Consider the following 18,520-nt stretch of genomic DNA (forward strand, 5'->3'; position numbering starts at 1 on the left):
CTGAGTGTGCTCTTGATATATCCTGTATAATCACATTATGGTTTCCACATTCGACATCCTTCTTGTGTGATAATGTTGTATGTGGTTAATGCACACCAGGAAAGGCCTCACCATGATAAATTGCATTCACATGATTTTAAAGATTCATCATGCAACGTTCAGAGATATATCTAGCTGCGAAGTTGCAGATTATAACCAGTTAATTAACCACTGTGGTGGCTTCAGAAACCGAAGTCCCTTGTTAGATCCAGTGTTTGGTTTGTTTTAGTTGAAGGCATTTTTAGTCCAATCCACACTCAGACTTAATATGCGACATTAATGTAGCTTAACACTGAATGTCCCCTAACATAAAACTGAAAAAAGAAGTCCATCTCATTGTAAGGAGGTTAAATCACAACAGTTCACATTTTCATGGGATCCGAAACTAATGAAAACATACTTATGAATATTATAGTCCATTTCTCCAGTCAGATTCTCCTAAACTCCTTCGAGTCTTACATACTGCATACTTACATACAGTTAAATTCACATGATTTCAAAGAACAGTGACTGAGGCTATTGGTTGAGTCAAAGCAACATGTTGTTTCTGCTCTAGTTCCTCAAATGCCATTTGAGGTTTGTCTTGAGTCTGATGCTCTCACATGTTTGTTACGTCGCTGCCATGCTCGACTTTCCTGTGAGGGTTTACAGCATGAGTCATGTCATCATGTGACCGTGTGTCTGTTTTCATTTACTGTCAGGGTCGTGACACCGATTTGTTTTTCGTCGGAAGCCCAGTATAGTTTTATTCTTTATGAACAGTCCAAAACATTTGTAGGCCTTTAATGTGGTGTGTAAACTTTAATGAAATGAACTGCACAAATATTAAAGGATTGAGTGACTACTGAATCTGTCATCATAATCCCTCTGTCTGACCTGTCTGCCATCTTTTAGTCTGAGCTGCACTCATGGCCTACTTTCCCCCTTGTAGGCAGTTTAGAGATGAAAGTAACCAACAGATTAAACAACTAAATCCTTAAGACTTTTATTTCATTGCCAGGATTCACTTGACTATACTTAAGTCTAACTTGTACTTATTTTGTTGCTCTATTTACCATGTCCTGTCTAAAGTTGTTGGCTATGCTGATTAAACGTTTCCCTGCTTGTCTGTTAACATGTGGAGAGATAAGCATGTGGAATGAAAGGGGCTTTTAACCGCTTCTATATTTTGCAGTCAGATAATGTCAGTCTCCTACCTGAGATGTAAAACATAACTGTGATCCATCCCTCGTAAACCTAGTCTCCTCTGTGAATGCTTTCCCAGATTAAACCATAGACTGCATGTTCACACAAGCACCACAGAGAGAAAAGAAATGAAATCACCAGGGATGAAAGTACAGACTTTTCTTTTTTGTCTTTGTGTGTCTCCGCTGAGTAGCTAATATTCAGAATGCAATACAAATAAAATACCTTGAACCTAAACTAAAAAAAGGTCTAGAAGTAAATGTCAAGCCTCACATTGCATAGACCACATCAGCCTGGTCATGGTTTGCAGCTAATGTGATGTTATGACAAGAGACAGTGTGTCATACAGCTTATATTGGGCTTTCACTTGCAGCATGAATGTTTTGTGTGTGCCAGACTTTTTTTTTGGTGTTCAGATTTAATGCATGAATTGGAAAACAAAATTAATTGCCTGCAGCAACCCTTGTTGTTCTAAAATCTTGGATGATAAATACAGCAGCAGTCATTTACTTTTACTGTTAAGTTACAAATACAGAAGGGTGACAAATTAAGGCAAAAACCAACATAAAGTGAGTTTAAAAGGTGGTATTTTTCTATATTTGTTTCTCGGTACAGATGTCCCTTTACTCTGTGTTATGATGGTGTGGCAGAGAGAGCATTATCTAACACCTTGGTCTAAAATTCCCTTCAGATGTTCAGTTGGGTTGTGATAATGGGAGATTACGATGCATATTATTTTCAGGCTCTTTGTGCCCTTTGGAGATGCCAGCAAATTAGACCATGTGCATCATATTTTTCCTTTAATTTGTCACCTGTCTACATCAGTATGCTGCACACTGAAATATTTTATACTTTCATTATCACATTAAATATTTAGACAATATTTTGTTAGATTGTTAGATATTTTGTTAATTCTACTTTTTGTATTGTAAGCAGTCCATGCATTACCTGTCAGTTTCTAACCACTAACACATTAAATGGATTGAACTGCTTGGGTTTATTTCCAGCTGTGGATTAACGCATACATGTGTTTGGCCTCTGTTGACCCACTGTGCTCACTAGCTGTGCTCAAACATGCACATCTAGTCAGTACAGTGAACTTTTATCCTTTCAAAATGAAAACAAAGCAGCCTTCATTCTGACATTTTTTCTGTGCATGGAGAAGGAACTTTACATATCAATATATTTCAATTATTTTAAGGAAAAACTTTCTAAATTTTTTAAGAAATTCTTTAGCAATTCAGTGTTCCGTATAAATTTGTTTGGTCATGTTTCCACATTGGCTGGGTCTTTTTCAGTGTGTTTGTGGTGAGAGTATAAAATGCATATTCGATCAGGGTGGATTTGCATGACTTGCAGAAGAAGACGAACCACTGTATCCTTGTACCATAACCCCTCCAGCTGGCTTAAATTAGCATTCCCACCTGACACAGACATGATAATGTCCTGTGTGTGTGCAGCTTGCTCCCACAGCACAGCTGTTTTTGCACAAACTGAGAAGTGATGCGCTACTCATAGAATCAGGCTTTTAATTATATTTTTGTTTTATTTGTTGTGTAGCTTTATGCCAGTATATAGAAGCTACTAAATTCAGAGATGGGGCCAGAGGAAAATTGGCGGGGGCAAATGAAGGTAACCCTCCCACCACACACACTCCTCCCCCTCTTAACATGAGCGCAGCTTCAACCCTTCAACCTTTAACCTGACGCACCTTGTTTTTTTTTCCTCTCAGCAGTTTAGTTACTTCAAATTCTGATTCTTCACCGTTATTTTCTGTGCAGGTGTGGGGACTTGCCCTTTCTGTTTTGCACACTCTGATTTTTCTCCTCCTGGTTTCTCTTTTACCCTTCCTTGTCTTCCTCACATCCTTCAGCAGCAAATTGAACAATGAGCTGATGTTTGACAATCACTGCTTCTGTTTCTCTCTCTCTCTCTCTCACACACACACACACACACACACACACACACACACACACACACTCACACTCACACTCACACTCATGCAGTGCTGCCTGCACTGGCATTGCTTGGTCAATGTTTACTCTCCCCCTACACTCTGAATGACTTTTCAGTACCGCCTTGGTGTGTGCATCACTTCTGCTTCACTCTGGGTTCAAATCAACTCAATATGTGCTTTCTCTTATTGATTATTTTGTATGCGCATTCGTATTGCCATTAAAGCTGCCAGGAAGCATTACAATTATTAATACTTTAATGTCTGATAAATTATCTGTGTTCAAGACATATGCTGTTTCATGTATCCTCCATCGTTTATCAGACCAAGATGCAGATGACAGCTTTAAATGATGCAATACAATCCTTCTTCTCAAAAACAAATATGCTGACTTGCTCTTTCCTCTGGAGTTATGCCTGGCATCTTGAGCCCGCTTCTAATCACGCTGTTGCTGTGTTCAGCACGCACATGGAAACCAGTGCTGACTGCTTTTCTTTCCCTTCTGTTTTTCTTGCCCTTTGTTTGTGTAACTTCCAGGTGAGAATTTTGAGCAGAGTCCACTGCGGAGAACCTTTAAATCCAAAGTTCTAGCACATTATCCAGACAATGTGGAGTGGAATCCATTTGACCAGGATGCAGTCGGAATGGTATGAGCTTTTTATCATTAAGGAAGTAATGTTGGAGTTGGAAAGTGTGCTTGGAAACAATATGAAAATATGAATATATATTTCCTTACATATGTTATCATATGTGATAAATTGATAAGTATAATTACATAAAAATATAAAATAAATACTTTATTCTACTGTTGAGTACATTTCTCAATATATAGAATATTTATAGTCAGATAAATCAGATTGCAGAATTTTTTCTAACATAGGATCTGAAAAGAACACCTACCAAATGTCAAATACAGGGAGAGTTTAATTTGGTGAGTAAATAGGCTACTGGCCACGTTGGTGGGTAAATAGTCATATAAATAGCTGTCCAGCCATGTACTGTCTGCATTTGAGTTTACACTCAAAATATTGTGCTGACTTTCTGCTGTTAGCTACTGTTAATTATCCAGCTATTATGTGACAATTATACCAGTTAATTGTTATGGACAGTAGATCTTTTTCTCTCTTTAACCGGTGAGTCAGATGTTTAGTTATAGATTCAATATGGCAATATAAAGAAAGTAGAGAGTATGTGAAGATTTTCTTGGACAACCACCTCACCTAATTATTTAGGTGGGGGTTAGGAGGTAGTAGTCCAACAAAATCTTGACTCATTGTCTACTGTGATGTATTTATTTGCCAAAATATCCCAGAAACTTGTCACCAATAGAATGTTTTATTTTATGCTATGTTGTTACACCACAGGAAGCCCTGTATTAAATGAACAAGTATATTTTTATTCTGTTGAATTTTTACCATATAATAGTGATTAAAAACACAACCTGTCTGCCTCCTCTGCCCATAGCTCTGTATGCCAAAGGGTCTGTCCTTCAGGACGCAGGTGGACTCTCGGGAGCCTCAGTTCCACTCGTTCATCATCACCAGAGAGGACGGCTCTCGAACCTACGGCTTTGCCCTCACCTTCTTCGAGGAGGTGACCAGTAAACAGATCTGCAGTGCCATGCAGACTCTTTACCACATGCACAACGCAGAGCAGTATGACATCCTGCACACTCCCACCTCCCCGCAAGGACTTGAAGAGCAGCGTCACCACCACACCCAGCCCCGGCCGGTACTCCACGCTGCACCCGCCATCTCCAGGCTGCAGCGCTTCAACTCGTACGACATCAGCCGCGACACCCTTTACGTGTCCAAGTGCATCTGCCTGATCACACCCATGGCCTTCGCCCAGGCCTGCAGGAAGGTGCTGCAGCAGCTTCACCAGGCAGTTTCATCCCCCCAGCCCCCACCCCTTCCGCTGGAGAGCTACATCTACAACATCCTCTATGAGGTGCCCCTGCCTCCATCCGGGCGTTCCCTCAAGTTCTCAGGCGTCTACGGGCCTATAGTGTGTCAGCGACCGAGCACGTCTGAGCTGCCACTCTTTGACTTTGCCATCAGTGAAATGTTTAACCTCCTGGGGGTGGAGAACGTTCTCCAACTGTTCACCTGTGCCCTGCTTGAGATGCAGATCCTGCTTTACTCCCAACGTAAGTAACTTGTCTGCTGTGCCTGCAGATCCAGTGAATTCAGAATACATTCACTAAAGTTTCTTTCCATTGTACACATATTAAGTGCTTTTACACTGAACCAGATAAAAATGTAGTATGCCTTATATTTAAAGCATTATATAGACACAATCACCTAAAAGTAATGGTAATATTAGTTGTTCCATGCCACAGTTATGAAATTTTAGTTGACAATTACTTGTCATTGCCATCGTCTTTTCAGTCTACACCTTTAATAATAATTTAATGATACAAATATACCTTATTAAGGACAGCCATTTATTGACTTTATGTTCTGATGTTATTGAACATCAGAACATACTAATTAAAATTAACATTCTGTTTGTTTTTTACATTGAATCCATAACGTTTATGCTACTTCATAGTCATTGAATTAGTTCTGGCCAATATATTAAAACTTAGGTACCCCACGAAAAATACTTGGTGGTTTTAATTATCTACACAGGTGCCATTAAACTATAGCATGAGAAGGAACATGAAACTGTGGTGGAAATATGGCATTTCTTGTTTCTTAAGCTCAAATAATTCCAGTTAGACAGTTATGTAATAACTCTAAGAGGCATCGTTGTTTTTGGATATTCACAGCACTTTATTAGAAACTACAACACTGGGTTGTTTCATTGCTAAAATGTTGCTCCGTCTTCATGGTTACAGAATTTTTATTTATTTATTTATAATGTCTGGATGATTGTTGTATAGAAACATGACTTGAGGTTTGCTATGCTTCGTGGAGCTATTATACTGAATATTACATAATCTTGAGTGTTTCCATTAAAGTGATGTAGTGAGTACCAGCCTGTGTAAAGGTTGGACCCTGTTCCCATCATGCACAGCTCTACCCACATATAAATGCAGACTTGTGTGTGAATTGCCATGTTGGCTCTTGTTGTTTGCACATCTGAGCTGCTGAGGTGAGGCCAGCTGCCACAAGTTTCTCTCTTCTGTACATCAGTATCATTATTATATACTTAATTTAACCATGTGAAAGTCTTATTGAAATCAACACTTAGGCCTATGCTTCAAGAGTAACCTCACCAATAGAACAGCATAAACATTGCTACAACAAGTAATAAAAGAGTACATCTAAAGAAATACAACTTTTACACACTGCAAACAGGTGAATAGAATGTCCAGTTATTATGCAATAAAAGGTCAAGTTCAAAAAGGGCTTAATGAATTGAAATGATCATCAAATAGGACATCAGACAGTGTTGAAAATGAGAACCGGAGTGGAGTACGTCTTTAGAACTGACATTGTTCATCTTTTGAAGACAGCTTTGCTCAGAACAGAAAAGAAATTATTTAAGGATGCTGAGGCTGATGTCGTAATTGGATCCATTACAATAGCAAGTGAAGGGAAATGGTTTACAAAACGCCAGGGGCCGGAGAGAGAAGCTCTTAAGGGGGGAAAGCTGTGCTGTTGCTAGGTAACCATGAGACAGGGAGGATAGCAGTGTTGCTGGATGATTATTATTGGTTGGAAGTGACATCATGCCCCCCCCTCCCCATGAGGCTCATCACTGCAGAGCATGTGAAGGGTGTTGTGTAGAGTTAAGGCCTGGCAGGCTTCCACTGAGAAGAAGTGAGGGATTGTTGGAAGAAAATGCCACACATTTAAACACACACACACCGAGGAAAGGGGCGCTCTGCAAATAAGGAGATGACTGTGTGTTTTGTGCTATAAATAGCACTGAAATTCATATTTCTGATGGAAACATTTATTTAAAAGACCTTGAACATCTCCTTTGTAAAGCCTTGAGAAAAACGATGAAACACTGTCTCCTGATTCTCCACTACCTCATAGGAACACTCGCCATGCGTCAGTCACTGTGACAAGCTGCAATTAAATCCTTGTGCACTGTTATTATTTAATGGTCTCTCTCCCTTCATGTGATTTGTGCAATAGAATGACAGGAAGCATCAGAGAAAAAACACCAGGGTGTGTAGGAGAGATCTGAACTGAGGATTTTATATTTTTAAAGCAATTGTTCAAGTTGTGAAAAACATATTTTTAAAGCACAGATTAGAAGCCATCTCTGAAACTTGTAATTTAGTACTATTCGTTTGGTTATATCACTGCATTTTTTCTTATTATTAGTACATCTCACCTGGTTTTAACCAATTTTCAACCGTATTTTCTCTTGTTTTTATTATTATAGGAAAATAATAATTTGACATGTATAGTAACTTCCACCTCTGCTTGGGTAATGAAATGAACACTGAAATGCTAGATACAAGGAGTCACTTTCTTTAGACTGAATAGTAGAAGCATCACGTCCAAATTGCAACCAAGTAGATGTTGACAATAATTACAGTACTTAAGAAACTCTTTTTGGTTTGCATCTATGTTAAAACACATCACATTTTCTATGTATTTTCAGGACTGAAATAGTTTTATATTGTTGTAGCCTAGTTTAAGATGAGGCAGCCGTTGTTAGTATTCTTGTCTGTGTCTTTGGGAGAGGAAGCCTGGTGAGAAGGGGGGGACAAGGGGGACGAGGGGGAGGCCCTGTCTGGGGATTGAGTCTCTTCCCATGGATCCACACATGACCAAATGAAGGAATGGTGTTTGTTTTGGCACCATAACAGGAGAGACCGAGCTGCTGCTCCTGCTGAATGTACAGTAGGTGTCAACAGGATAGAGCAGGAATGCAGTTGTGGAGGACTGGACACATATTTGTACGTATACCAGTCATGACAAAAGAATTTAACGTCACAGAGAGGCATTTGACTTTAGCTGTGTCACAGTCAAGAGTCTGAATACGAAGGTCATAGCTGTAGAGCAGGGGTGTCCAATCCGGTCCTCAAGATCTACTACCTGCATGTTTTACATGTATCCCTCTTCCAACACACCTGATTCAAATGATAAGCCTATCATCAAGCTCTGCAGAAGCCTGATTAATGACCGTCAGGTGTGCTGGAAGAGTGGAAATGCTAAAACCTGCAGGATAGTAGCTCTTGACGACCAGGATTGGACCATATACAATAATTTCCAGAATTGTCATAAGAATGCAACCTTAACATGACTGAATTTTAAGTATAGCTGTTGAAAATTTAGAGCTACACGAGTTGCACCAAAGGAAGGAAAGTTTGCAACACTTTTTATTAGTAGAAATGGATATTCAGCAATTTTAAATAAGTCACTACAAGTTCAGGTTCATGCCTTGAGCTTGTTTGACAGTTCACAGCGGATACATTCAGTCAATTCTTTGACACATTTTCAGTCTTTTTAAACGGATGAGACCATGTCAGCCCGTTGTAATGCATGTGGTCAACGTTGCAGGCGAAACATTTCAACAGCCTGAATGTCATCACGTCACAGCTAATTCCTTTAAGGTTTGTCATTGTTAAGCACTCTTACATCTATTGAACACAGATAACAGACACTTTGACCGTCAAGTCTGTTTGAACAAGTCCAAAGAAGAAATTCCACACTAGGCTTGTATACATCAGTACTGTGTCTGGCTCCATTCAGTAAACACCAGTATTTTTCTCACCATAACCCATAAACCATGAGAGCACACAAATAAGCATGTTTTGCACAACTTATCAGTTACATGCTGTTTATGCTGACCCAAATGTTTGAGAGAAAGGAGCAAAACAATTTATATTTTCACAGAGTTGAGCAACATTATTGTTATTTATTACATTATTGGTCTCAACAATGCATTTTCATAGAAAAAGTTGGTTTAATATAGGATCATTATCTTAACATTGTATAAAGCACTACAGTCTATGTTTTCTGTCCTTTTAGACGTCACTGTGTCCCTGTGAAATAAGCTTAAAATGTCCTATTGAATACATGTAATTGAACATGCTTTGTTGTTTTGTGAATATCACATTTCCACTTTTTCTCTTGTATCAGTCCTCTCATTCAGTCCTTTGTGCTTGTGTTACAGATTACCAGAGGCTGATGACGGTGGCGGAGAGCATCACGGCCTTATGTTCCCCTTCCAGTGGCAGCATGTGTACGTTCCCATCCTGCCCGCCTCCCTCCTCCACTTTCTGGATGCACCTGTGCCGTATCTCATGGGCCTGCACTCCAATGGACAAGATGATCGGACCAAATTAGAGCTCCCTCAGGAGGTAGATGCCAAATGAATACCTGAGTTTAATACAGCATAAGCTTTTTGTTTGTGTTTTTTTTTTTTTTTAATCTGAGCCTATTGCTTAACACTTTCAGTGCCATGGGCCGATTAAATCGGCTTTACGAAAACAACCTGTAAAGTGCCACGGGCTGATCAGATCGGCTTGGAGAACACGCCACATTTGTGTACAAACAAACCATCCACCCCCATTTCTTTCTCACATTTCGATGACGTTCTTTCTGTGTCCCCCTTTTGAGACCAAGCAGACGGGAATTTGAGGTCACGCGACCGAATAATATTTTTATATCTTTTAATGTTTCTTATCTCGCGGTGTTTCATCAGAGGGAGCCCTCCATGCCGGGGGGCGGCTGTGGACTCCGGGGGCTGTGGCGGCGCCTTCTCTCACTGGGGTCCGCTCCTTTCTGGTGGGTGGGGGTCCCAGTTGGCCCTCTCCCACTAGTTGGGATGCGGGGCTGTGTTGCTGGTGCCTGGTCGCCGGGGTCGGCGACTGCCTCCTGGTGCGGATGGCTCCCTGAGACAGCGCCTCCTAAACTGATGTTTTACTTTTACTTGTACATTTTAATTCTGGTCTACCCGTGCTCAGTCAGTCTTCTTAAGTATGTGTGAGCTTGTGGGTTTGCATGTATATGTGTGTGTGTGCGGGTGAGTGGGTAGGTGTGGGTGGGGGGGCGATACTGATTTTTAAACTGATATGTAAAGCACTTGTGCTACAGTTTTTAATGTATGAAAAGTGCTATATAAATAAAGATTATTATTATTATTATTATTATAAATTATGCAAATTACGATAAATAATGAATCGGCTGCGTCCGGTGCGTTTTGGATCTAATCAGCAATCGGTCGGATTGTTACCGAGCGGTTTCCTGCAGGATTCTTCAAATATTATAAAAACGACGCGAATACTGAAAAACGGCCAAATTCTGTGGCACTTTTAAGGCTTATTAGCCCCTTAACTGTCTGGCACTTAAAGAGTTAAGTATGTTTTACTTGCAAACTTTTGAGCAGTAGGAATTGCACCAAACTAGTTAATTTGTTATTTTCTAAGACTATAATCCATGCTGACAGTGTTTTATTTACAGAGAAAGCACCCTGCCATTGTGTATAACTAAGGCATTTGTTAGACTGCTGACACAACTGATGAAGGACATTTCTGGCTTTGGTATTCATCTCATGTCTGGAGTCTCCCTCCACTCAACTAGTGTTTGTTGTGTGTTTATATTATGGTCTTTGAGTTTCGCTGTCAGTATTTCTCATCGTCAGTTGTGCAAGTTTTTCTGTACTCACCGAAAAGTTTAAGACACATCTAAGCCAGATACGCGAAATGGTCAACAATTTGGAGCCAGTCAGGATGTAGTGTGTTGTATTTACATGTGGTTTTGAAAAACCATTAAACATCATTGCTTGTAGGACTAAAATTGACTCATCTGGAAGGAACAATATTATAATGAAATACTTGCTCTGAAATTGTTCATTTTCACTGAAGGAGGAGAAGTTATTTGTTTTTGAATCAAATTGAAATGAATTATATTCAAGCTAGAGCATTTTATTCATGTCTTATAACATGATTGAAGCTCCTTGGAACTATCCTGCTGCTCCAGTTATTCTGAAACTCTGCTGCAGTATGCATAGTTTATGCTTTCAGTATGTATGGGTGTTTCGGGGTCAAATGTTGCTTCAGGCAAAGCCAGCCAGTTTCATTTTTTAATCATCAGTTCTACTTCACATTTCTTTTCACTGTTAGTCAGTTCAGGAAAACCAGTTGGTCTAACTGGAACTTCTGTACTATGACTGAGTTCAGCACTGATTTCTTTTTTAATTACAACGAATGTTTTATCTACATTTTCCTGTCATCTTCCAGGCTAACCTGTGTTTTGTGGACATTGATAACCACTTCATTGAACTGCCTGAGGAGCTGCCTCAGTTTCCAAATAAACTAGAGTTCATCCAGGAAATCTCAGAAGTACTCATGTCCTTTGGAGTGTCTCCAGAAGGAAACCTTCACTCCAGCGACAGCCAGGCAAAGTACCGAGGCTTCCGATCTGTTGATATGGTCTCAGACAAGCGCAACGGCAACCTGGCCTCGCCCCTCAACTCCTACCTGCTGAGGGAGAATGAAACTATTGCCAGACCTCCAGGCTCTGGTAAGAGGACAGGTGTCAGCCTGGAGAGGTGAGAAATGATGTAATCTACTGATCACACTCAGGCTGTGTCTGGTAGTGGATGGTTGGCTTTACCAGGTCATGTAAAATTTTAGATGTTTAATGCCAGTGGAATCTTTACTATACCAGTGATGGAACCAGTATGTCTGGTCATAACCTAAATGAACACTAATTTATGGGTCCATTAGGGTGAGCAGTTTCATTATTATTTGGTTGTTCATATCAGTCAGAGTGAGCTAAAATATAGTGATATGTGGTAAAAGAACACATTTGTGCCAGCAGAAAAATAAATACTCCCTTAGAATCCTGATGTACTGTACAATATTTTTGCAAAAATACCAACATTTAGGTAACATAGATTTGGACTGTTCACATACCTTTTCTTTTCTTTTCTTTTCTTTCGTGTATTTTTTTTACCCTATTAATCTTGTTGTTGCAGTAACCAACATCAAACACATGGGGGTGCCCCTCCTATGCTGTAGGACAGAAAATGTGTTTAAAGTAGATCATTAAAATGGAATGAAGTGGAGACATAGGTGTTATTTCTGTGTCTTTTATTAATCTGTTGGTCAAGTGTCTGCACAGTCCAGGCTTTATTTACTCTTAAGCGTCTGTTGAATGTGACAGTTTACTCAGTACTACACACAGCAGCAGGACACCTGCAAATCTAATTGGCATCCCTGTGTTTAGAAGAGGGTAAAAGACGGGCAGATGCTAGTAAGAAGATGTCTCTCTATGTGCAGCCTAAGTAGCTTATTCACTAGTGGCCAGCATTAGCTTTCCATGAATGGATTACTTATGGATTTCCAGCTACAAGGTCAGTCTCCACAGATGATTATTCTTATCTGAACTGTGTGAATTAAAGGGCCGAGGCAGTGACTAATTAGTCTGGGTCATATGATCTCATCTTGGACAGCAGCTTTGGTTTCTTGTGAAATGTGGTGGGACTAGCCTGTGTTATTTTAACCCCCCAGTATCAGCATCTGTACAGCTGACCTGCTGACATGCTAAAATAGAGACTGGCTTTTAGCTTGATGTTGGTTCTAAGTCAAAACAGATGTCCCTCACTTCCTTTCCCATGACCTTGCTGCTTTGTCTGCAGCCCATGTTGAACAGTCAAATAAGGTAACATGAAAAATGCACAGCTCCTTTTCAGCTGACTTGATTCTCATATCATTGGCTCCAGTCTGTGTTTTTGTTTATTTTTCTAATCTCTCTCTGTGTGTTTGCCTCTGCATGAATTCCTCTGCATATCAGCTGGAGGTGAGAGAGGATGCCAGCAGCAATAAAGACCCACGGGTTCAGTGCGATGAGGAGGAGCTAAAGATGCATCAGCTCAACATCCATGTGCGCGAGGTCTTTGCAAACCGCTTCACCCAGATGTTTGCAGATTATGAGGTGTTTGTCATCCAGCCAAGCCAGGACAAGGAGTCCTGGTTCACAAATCGAGACCAAATGCAGAACTTTGACAAGGTAAAGGATTAAAGATGGCTCACTAATAACATATAATTAATTTGGTTTCACATAACACTGAATTTGACCTGTCACTGTAAACGTGTACCTGTGTCTGCAGGCCTCCTTCCTGTCTGACCAACCGGAGCCCTATCTGCCCTTCTTGTCCCGTTTCCTCGAGACACAGATGTTTGCCTCTTTCATCGATGGTAAAATTCTCTGCCATGACGATGAAGAGAAGGAGCACACGCTCAGGGTGTTTGATGCCCGTGTGGATAAGATCCGCATGTTGAACGTTCGCACACCCACTCTACGCACCTCTATGTACCAGAAATGTACCAATATTGAAGAATCAGGTAAGTGGAAGGATCGGTCCTATGAAGTTTTGTGGATTTTTACAAATTATAGGATGTTGAATGAATGGATGATTAATTAAAGCGCTGTTTTAAAATGAAAATATATCCAGGTCTATTTATATGGACCTGCTCTTCATGACACCTTTCTACCTGTGATGCACAGATACAGCCACAAAAAATAAATAAATAAATAGCCTGACTTTAATCTCTTGAGTTGATTCAAGTGAACAAAAATGCCTGTTATCCAAAACACTGCAATTCACTTTTCAATACATTTTCCTTGGAACTCCTTTTATTATATCAAATCAGTGTCAGTTTTAAGGTGTGATGTGTGTCTTAGTTAACTTATTGGTAATTGCTGTCTTGTTTTCAGATGACCTGCTTAAAAAGAGATATGAAAAAGCTGATTTTCTTGCTCCTGGACCTCATGTCATTGGGCTCGAGAGAAAGACCGAACCTCGTAATACTAGCTCTTGTTATCTCAAGCATCACTTGGTGGTGGCTCCCTGAATGTGTGCAATGCATTAGGTTACATTTACTCACAGAGGACTGATGGGATTATTTTTATGCCACAAAATTCCCATTTCAATTCACTTTTTGATGCAGAAAACACATTTAATGTAATTCTATACATTTGATCATGCTCTGGGGGACTCTTTGTGCATTGCATTCATGTTTGTTTGTTTGGGTCTTTTTTTACTAAATTTTGTGAAAATAATTATAAGTAAAAGACACTGATTTAAAGGTGGTGATAACTTTCAGCATGCAGGTGAATGGGTAATATTTTTAAGGAATCACTTTTCTATACTGTGAATTGCAGCTTCAGACTTCAATCTTATACTTTTTTAGCATCTTTAAATTTTTTATTTGATAGTTAGATGTTGTTACACGGACTTTTTCCGATTTTTATTAAAGTATGTGCTGCTCCTCCATCAAACAGTGTTTGTACACTGCTGTGTGGGTGGGTTGTCAATGCTCAGAAAATCCCTGTCTAAAGCTGCATTCATCAGCTTTTTCCTCTAAAGAAAATATCTGTTCTAAGTCTTTATTCTGTCTGTTTTGTTCTGTGTGTGCTTGGGATGAAAGGGTTTTTGAATTGTAATATTTTCTCTTTCTTCTGTTGTCAATAGTTTACTGAAAGAGAAATGACATCTGGTAATCATTAAATTCACCTCTCCAGCTGAATGAATAGCAGCTAAGAGACTCTGGAATAATGTTTGTCATGGCCAGATGATCCCTTTTAATTGCAAATCCTATCAGAACATAGGTAGTGATGCTGAATATTTATGATTCTGATTGAAGTTAAAGGCATCAACAAATTGGCAAAATGAGAAATCCAAGTGCATCCTATAATATTTCTTGGTTCTGTAACCCTCTTTTGTGTCCTCTACAGAGAAATCCATTGAGATGAGAGTCCAGAAGATCGACCACACTGCCCTTCACCCACACCTGTTAGACATGAAGATTGGACAAGGACGCTACGAGCAGGGCTTCTTCCCTCGACTGCAGTCTGATGTGCTCTCCACGGGACCGACCAGCAACAAGTGAATATATTTGATGTTATACTACAGTTATTTGCGTAATTTATGTGAAATAAACCGTAGTCGATGCTCAGACACTGTTTTACAATAATTGATCATAAACTTATGTTGATTTGTGTTCCAGATGGACAAAGAGGAGTGCTCCTGCCCAGTGGAGGAGAAGGGATCGGCAGAAACAGCACGCTGAGCACCTTTATTTAGACAATGACCAGAGGGAGGTGAGATGGTGCCCACAATGAACTGAACTGAACTGAGCTGAACTGCCTGAGCTTTGTTGCCTTTTTTGTTTTGCATGATTCATTCTGTCTGCTTTATTTTAACTCTACTTTTATCATCTTGTCTGCTCTCCCACTCCCTCCTTCTCACTCTTTGTTCACATGTTCTCTTTCTCCGCCTTTTTCTTGCACTCGTGCACGCTCACTCTCAGCATGTAGAGTGTTTGTTTCCGGAGCTGCAGCTCCTGCTGTTTCTTGACTACTACTGGCTCTCGCAGTCCTTCAAGCCCTGTCTAAAGTCCGTGACTGTGGATGTGGTATGTGTTTGTAGTCTGTGAGGCTTTAAGCTTCACACTGAGACCACATGACCTGTCCATCCATGTGGTCTTTACTTCCCCAAATTTCCTCCACTTCCACAGGTAGTCTGAGTATTTTTAAGGTCATACCGGCCTCTGTTTTATGTCCAAAATCCATACATACATATTGCAAGACCTCTTACTGACTGCTCATATAGATTCATGTTATTATGCAGTTGATGAGAGAGGTCATTTAAACAACCCATATTATGATCAAATACTTCATGTTGTTGTAGTTCTACAGGTAACATGCTCGTACTTGTTTTCCAACTGTTTTTTTGTTTGTTTTTTTAGAAATACATCCAAGAAGCCAGAAACCTGGGCACAACCATCAGACAACCCAAACTGTCCAACCTGTCACCTTCTGTAATCGCTCAGACTAACTGGAAATTTGTTGAAGGATTACTGAAGGAGTGCAGGAACAAGGTTTGTACATAGTGCAGTTATTCATTGACAAATCGCTTTAGATAGAAAGAAAAATCTGGGGAAAAAAAATGTATGTAACACAGTATAAACACACAAGAATAATAGTCCTCAGTCTTTAAGATAAGATAAGATTTTATTTATCCCACCAATCAGTGGGAAATCAGTTTGACAAATTTACTGAGGTAAAACACCATGATTCAAGTTCACATTGTATGTATTTATTGTGTTTTATATGTGAACTTCTTTTTTATGTGTAACTATTGTTGCTGTCCATTTGGCCAGGACTACCTGTAAGAGATCTTAACCTATATCTCAGTGGGATCTGCATCCATAAATAAAGGATAAATAAATGAAATAATTGATTCTAGATGAAGTCTTTAATACTAGCTTGTTAGTTTGCTTTATTTTTTACTCTAAACAAAATAAACATGTCATGGATGTATCTGAATTGATGAGTTCTTTACAAAACTGTGAAAATGCTGTTTACTTTGAGTTTGTTTGTCCTGTTGCATAAAATGTGTGTTAGACATTGTCATCAGCATACATGGTAGAAAACACAGACATATCTGGCAACAATATGCTTACACAACAGAAGGCCACTTTAAACAAGTGGGACAAACAAGATAACCACAGAAAACAGCTGTGTGTTTTTTTGGTCTCCCTGCAGACTAAGCGTATGCTAGTAGAGAAAATGGGTCGGGAGGCGGTGGAGTTGGGTCACGGAGAGGTCAGCATCACCGGTGTGGAGGAGAACACCTTGATTGCCAGTCTCTGTGATCTACTGGAGAGGATCTGGAGTCATGGTCTGCAGATTAAACAGGTCAGGAGTCACATGAAACTGCAGTCACCTTGTCTGAGTTTCCTCAGATGCTGAACACACTGGTTTAACAGCAGTTAATGGTACTGGGGATGTTTTCTGTTTCAGGGTAAGTCTGCCTTGTGGTCCCACCTGCTACACTATCAGGAGAGCAAAGAGAAGAAGAATGCCACTCCAGCTGGTTTGGGACCTCCAGGTTTTATTCATGACACAGAGAGGCGTAAATCTGACGGCGGTGGATCGGCCATGCCTCCTCTTAAGATATCTCTGATCCAGGATATGAGGTGAGAATCTTCAATACTGATTTCATTAAAGGATAGAAGGAGAAACCCTCCTGAGTTTATCCAACATCCACAAAGCTGCTTTAGAAATATCTAGTGTATCTGTCCTGCTGGGGAAAAGTCAGTTGGAATAAGACTGCCCCCCTGTGGAGGCTCTCAGACAAACCAACTTCCAGTTTACTTTATTCAGTCGCGTCTGCAGAAACAAGAACAAAAACTCACAAAGACAAATTTAACAATTTTGCCTTTTATTTTTTCATTTAAACATAAAGGTTTGGTGCCTGTTTTTTCCTCTGACTGGACTTGGTTTCAGATAAAGATGCTTAACTTTTGTGTTTGGATTCATCATGAAATCATATTCATTGGAATGGTTATAGTACATTTATCTAGGTGTGGTTGTGCTAGTGGTGTTTTTTCCTACTTCCCATTAAGTCATTAAGAAGAAACTGGGATGTAAAATGCATCTATAGAAACCAATAACTGCGCTGTAAAGTGATTACTTATAAAAACTACTTCTCTGTAGATTAGTGAGAAAACAAATCATATTTACACAAATTAAAAAGTGGTATGCACCTCATCTGTGGGGGAAAAAAACACTTGAATAAAATGCACATGCATTAGTTAATCTTAATGTACATTTCTTGTCCTAGTCCTTAAGTTAATAACTTCAATGTAGTAGCATAAGTATGTTGTCATCTAAAGTGTTACGATGCTATTTTAGTCACTATGGGGAAATATATTTTAATGTCTCAGCAAAACTGTAATTTGTAGTAACTTACAGGAGCCACAAATTTACATTTTCAGGTGCCATAAATGAACAGTGCAAATAAATACAAATGTCTCTGGATCACAAAATTGTTAAGGTTTTCCGTTTCTAACACTAGAGGACTTTTCCTATGCAAGTAGTACAGGAACTATTGTGTTTATACTAACTAGTGAAAGATGGCAGATTTAAAAAAAATGGGAGCAGATAATACAAGGGATTTTTACTAAACAATGATCAAATATGTTTAGGGAAATGGCAAATTAGGCCTACATGTAGCCTAAAACAAACCTGCTTCAAATAAAGGTGTGTTTAGTAGTTGATGTAAATAAATTATACCCATTTCACCCTACATCCAGTAAAGTAACTACTATAGATGCTGCGTTATCACTTGGTATTATTTTTAAGAAAGCATAGGATGATGTTTGACTTCAGGAAAAGATAGATATGATGCCACCTAACGGGAATGCAGCAATTACATCATAAACTTCACAGATTTTCAACTATAGTGTGTATATACATGTGGCACGCTGAGCTTTTAGTGGCTGTAAGAGCTCCTGCATGTGTTTGTTATTGTGGCATCACTGTCATTGTGCTGAACATACCCAGTGTGATGTGTCGGTAAGTCAGGGCTTGTTTTGCGTGATGGAGACGCTGAGTGAGTCTGTGTAACAGCGCG

General features: G+C 39.6%; 1 protein-coding gene across 1 annotated transcript in view; it reads left to right on the forward strand.

The window, feature by feature from the left end:
* dennd5a (DENN/MADD domain containing 5A) overlaps nucleotides 1-18,520 on the forward strand; it is a 31,973-nt gene that overhangs the window by 5,558 nt on the left and 7,895 nt on the right. Inside the window, 15 exon segments of the mRNA XM_030160924.1 lie at nucleotides 2,785-2,856; nucleotides 3,716-3,825; nucleotides 4,643-5,327; nucleotides 9,266-9,301; nucleotides 9,304-9,452; nucleotides 11,334-11,643; nucleotides 12,890-13,107; nucleotides 13,208-13,442; nucleotides 13,816-13,902; nucleotides 14,836-14,986; nucleotides 15,108-15,201; nucleotides 15,411-15,515; nucleotides 15,849-15,980; nucleotides 16,648-16,800; nucleotides 16,906-17,081. Coding sequence (XP_030016784.1) covers nucleotides 2,785-2,856; nucleotides 3,716-3,825; nucleotides 4,643-5,327; nucleotides 9,266-9,301; nucleotides 9,304-9,452; nucleotides 11,334-11,643; nucleotides 12,890-13,107; nucleotides 13,208-13,442; nucleotides 13,816-13,902; nucleotides 14,836-14,986; nucleotides 15,108-15,201; nucleotides 15,411-15,515; nucleotides 15,849-15,980; nucleotides 16,648-16,800; nucleotides 16,906-17,081 — 2,713 coding nt within the window.

This window comes from Sphaeramia orbicularis, chromosome 3, assembly GCF_902148855.1.
Source record: "Sphaeramia orbicularis chromosome 3, fSphaOr1.1, whole genome shotgun sequence".
Lineage (NCBI taxonomy): Eukaryota > Metazoa > Chordata > Actinopteri > Kurtiformes > Apogonidae > Sphaeramia > Sphaeramia orbicularis.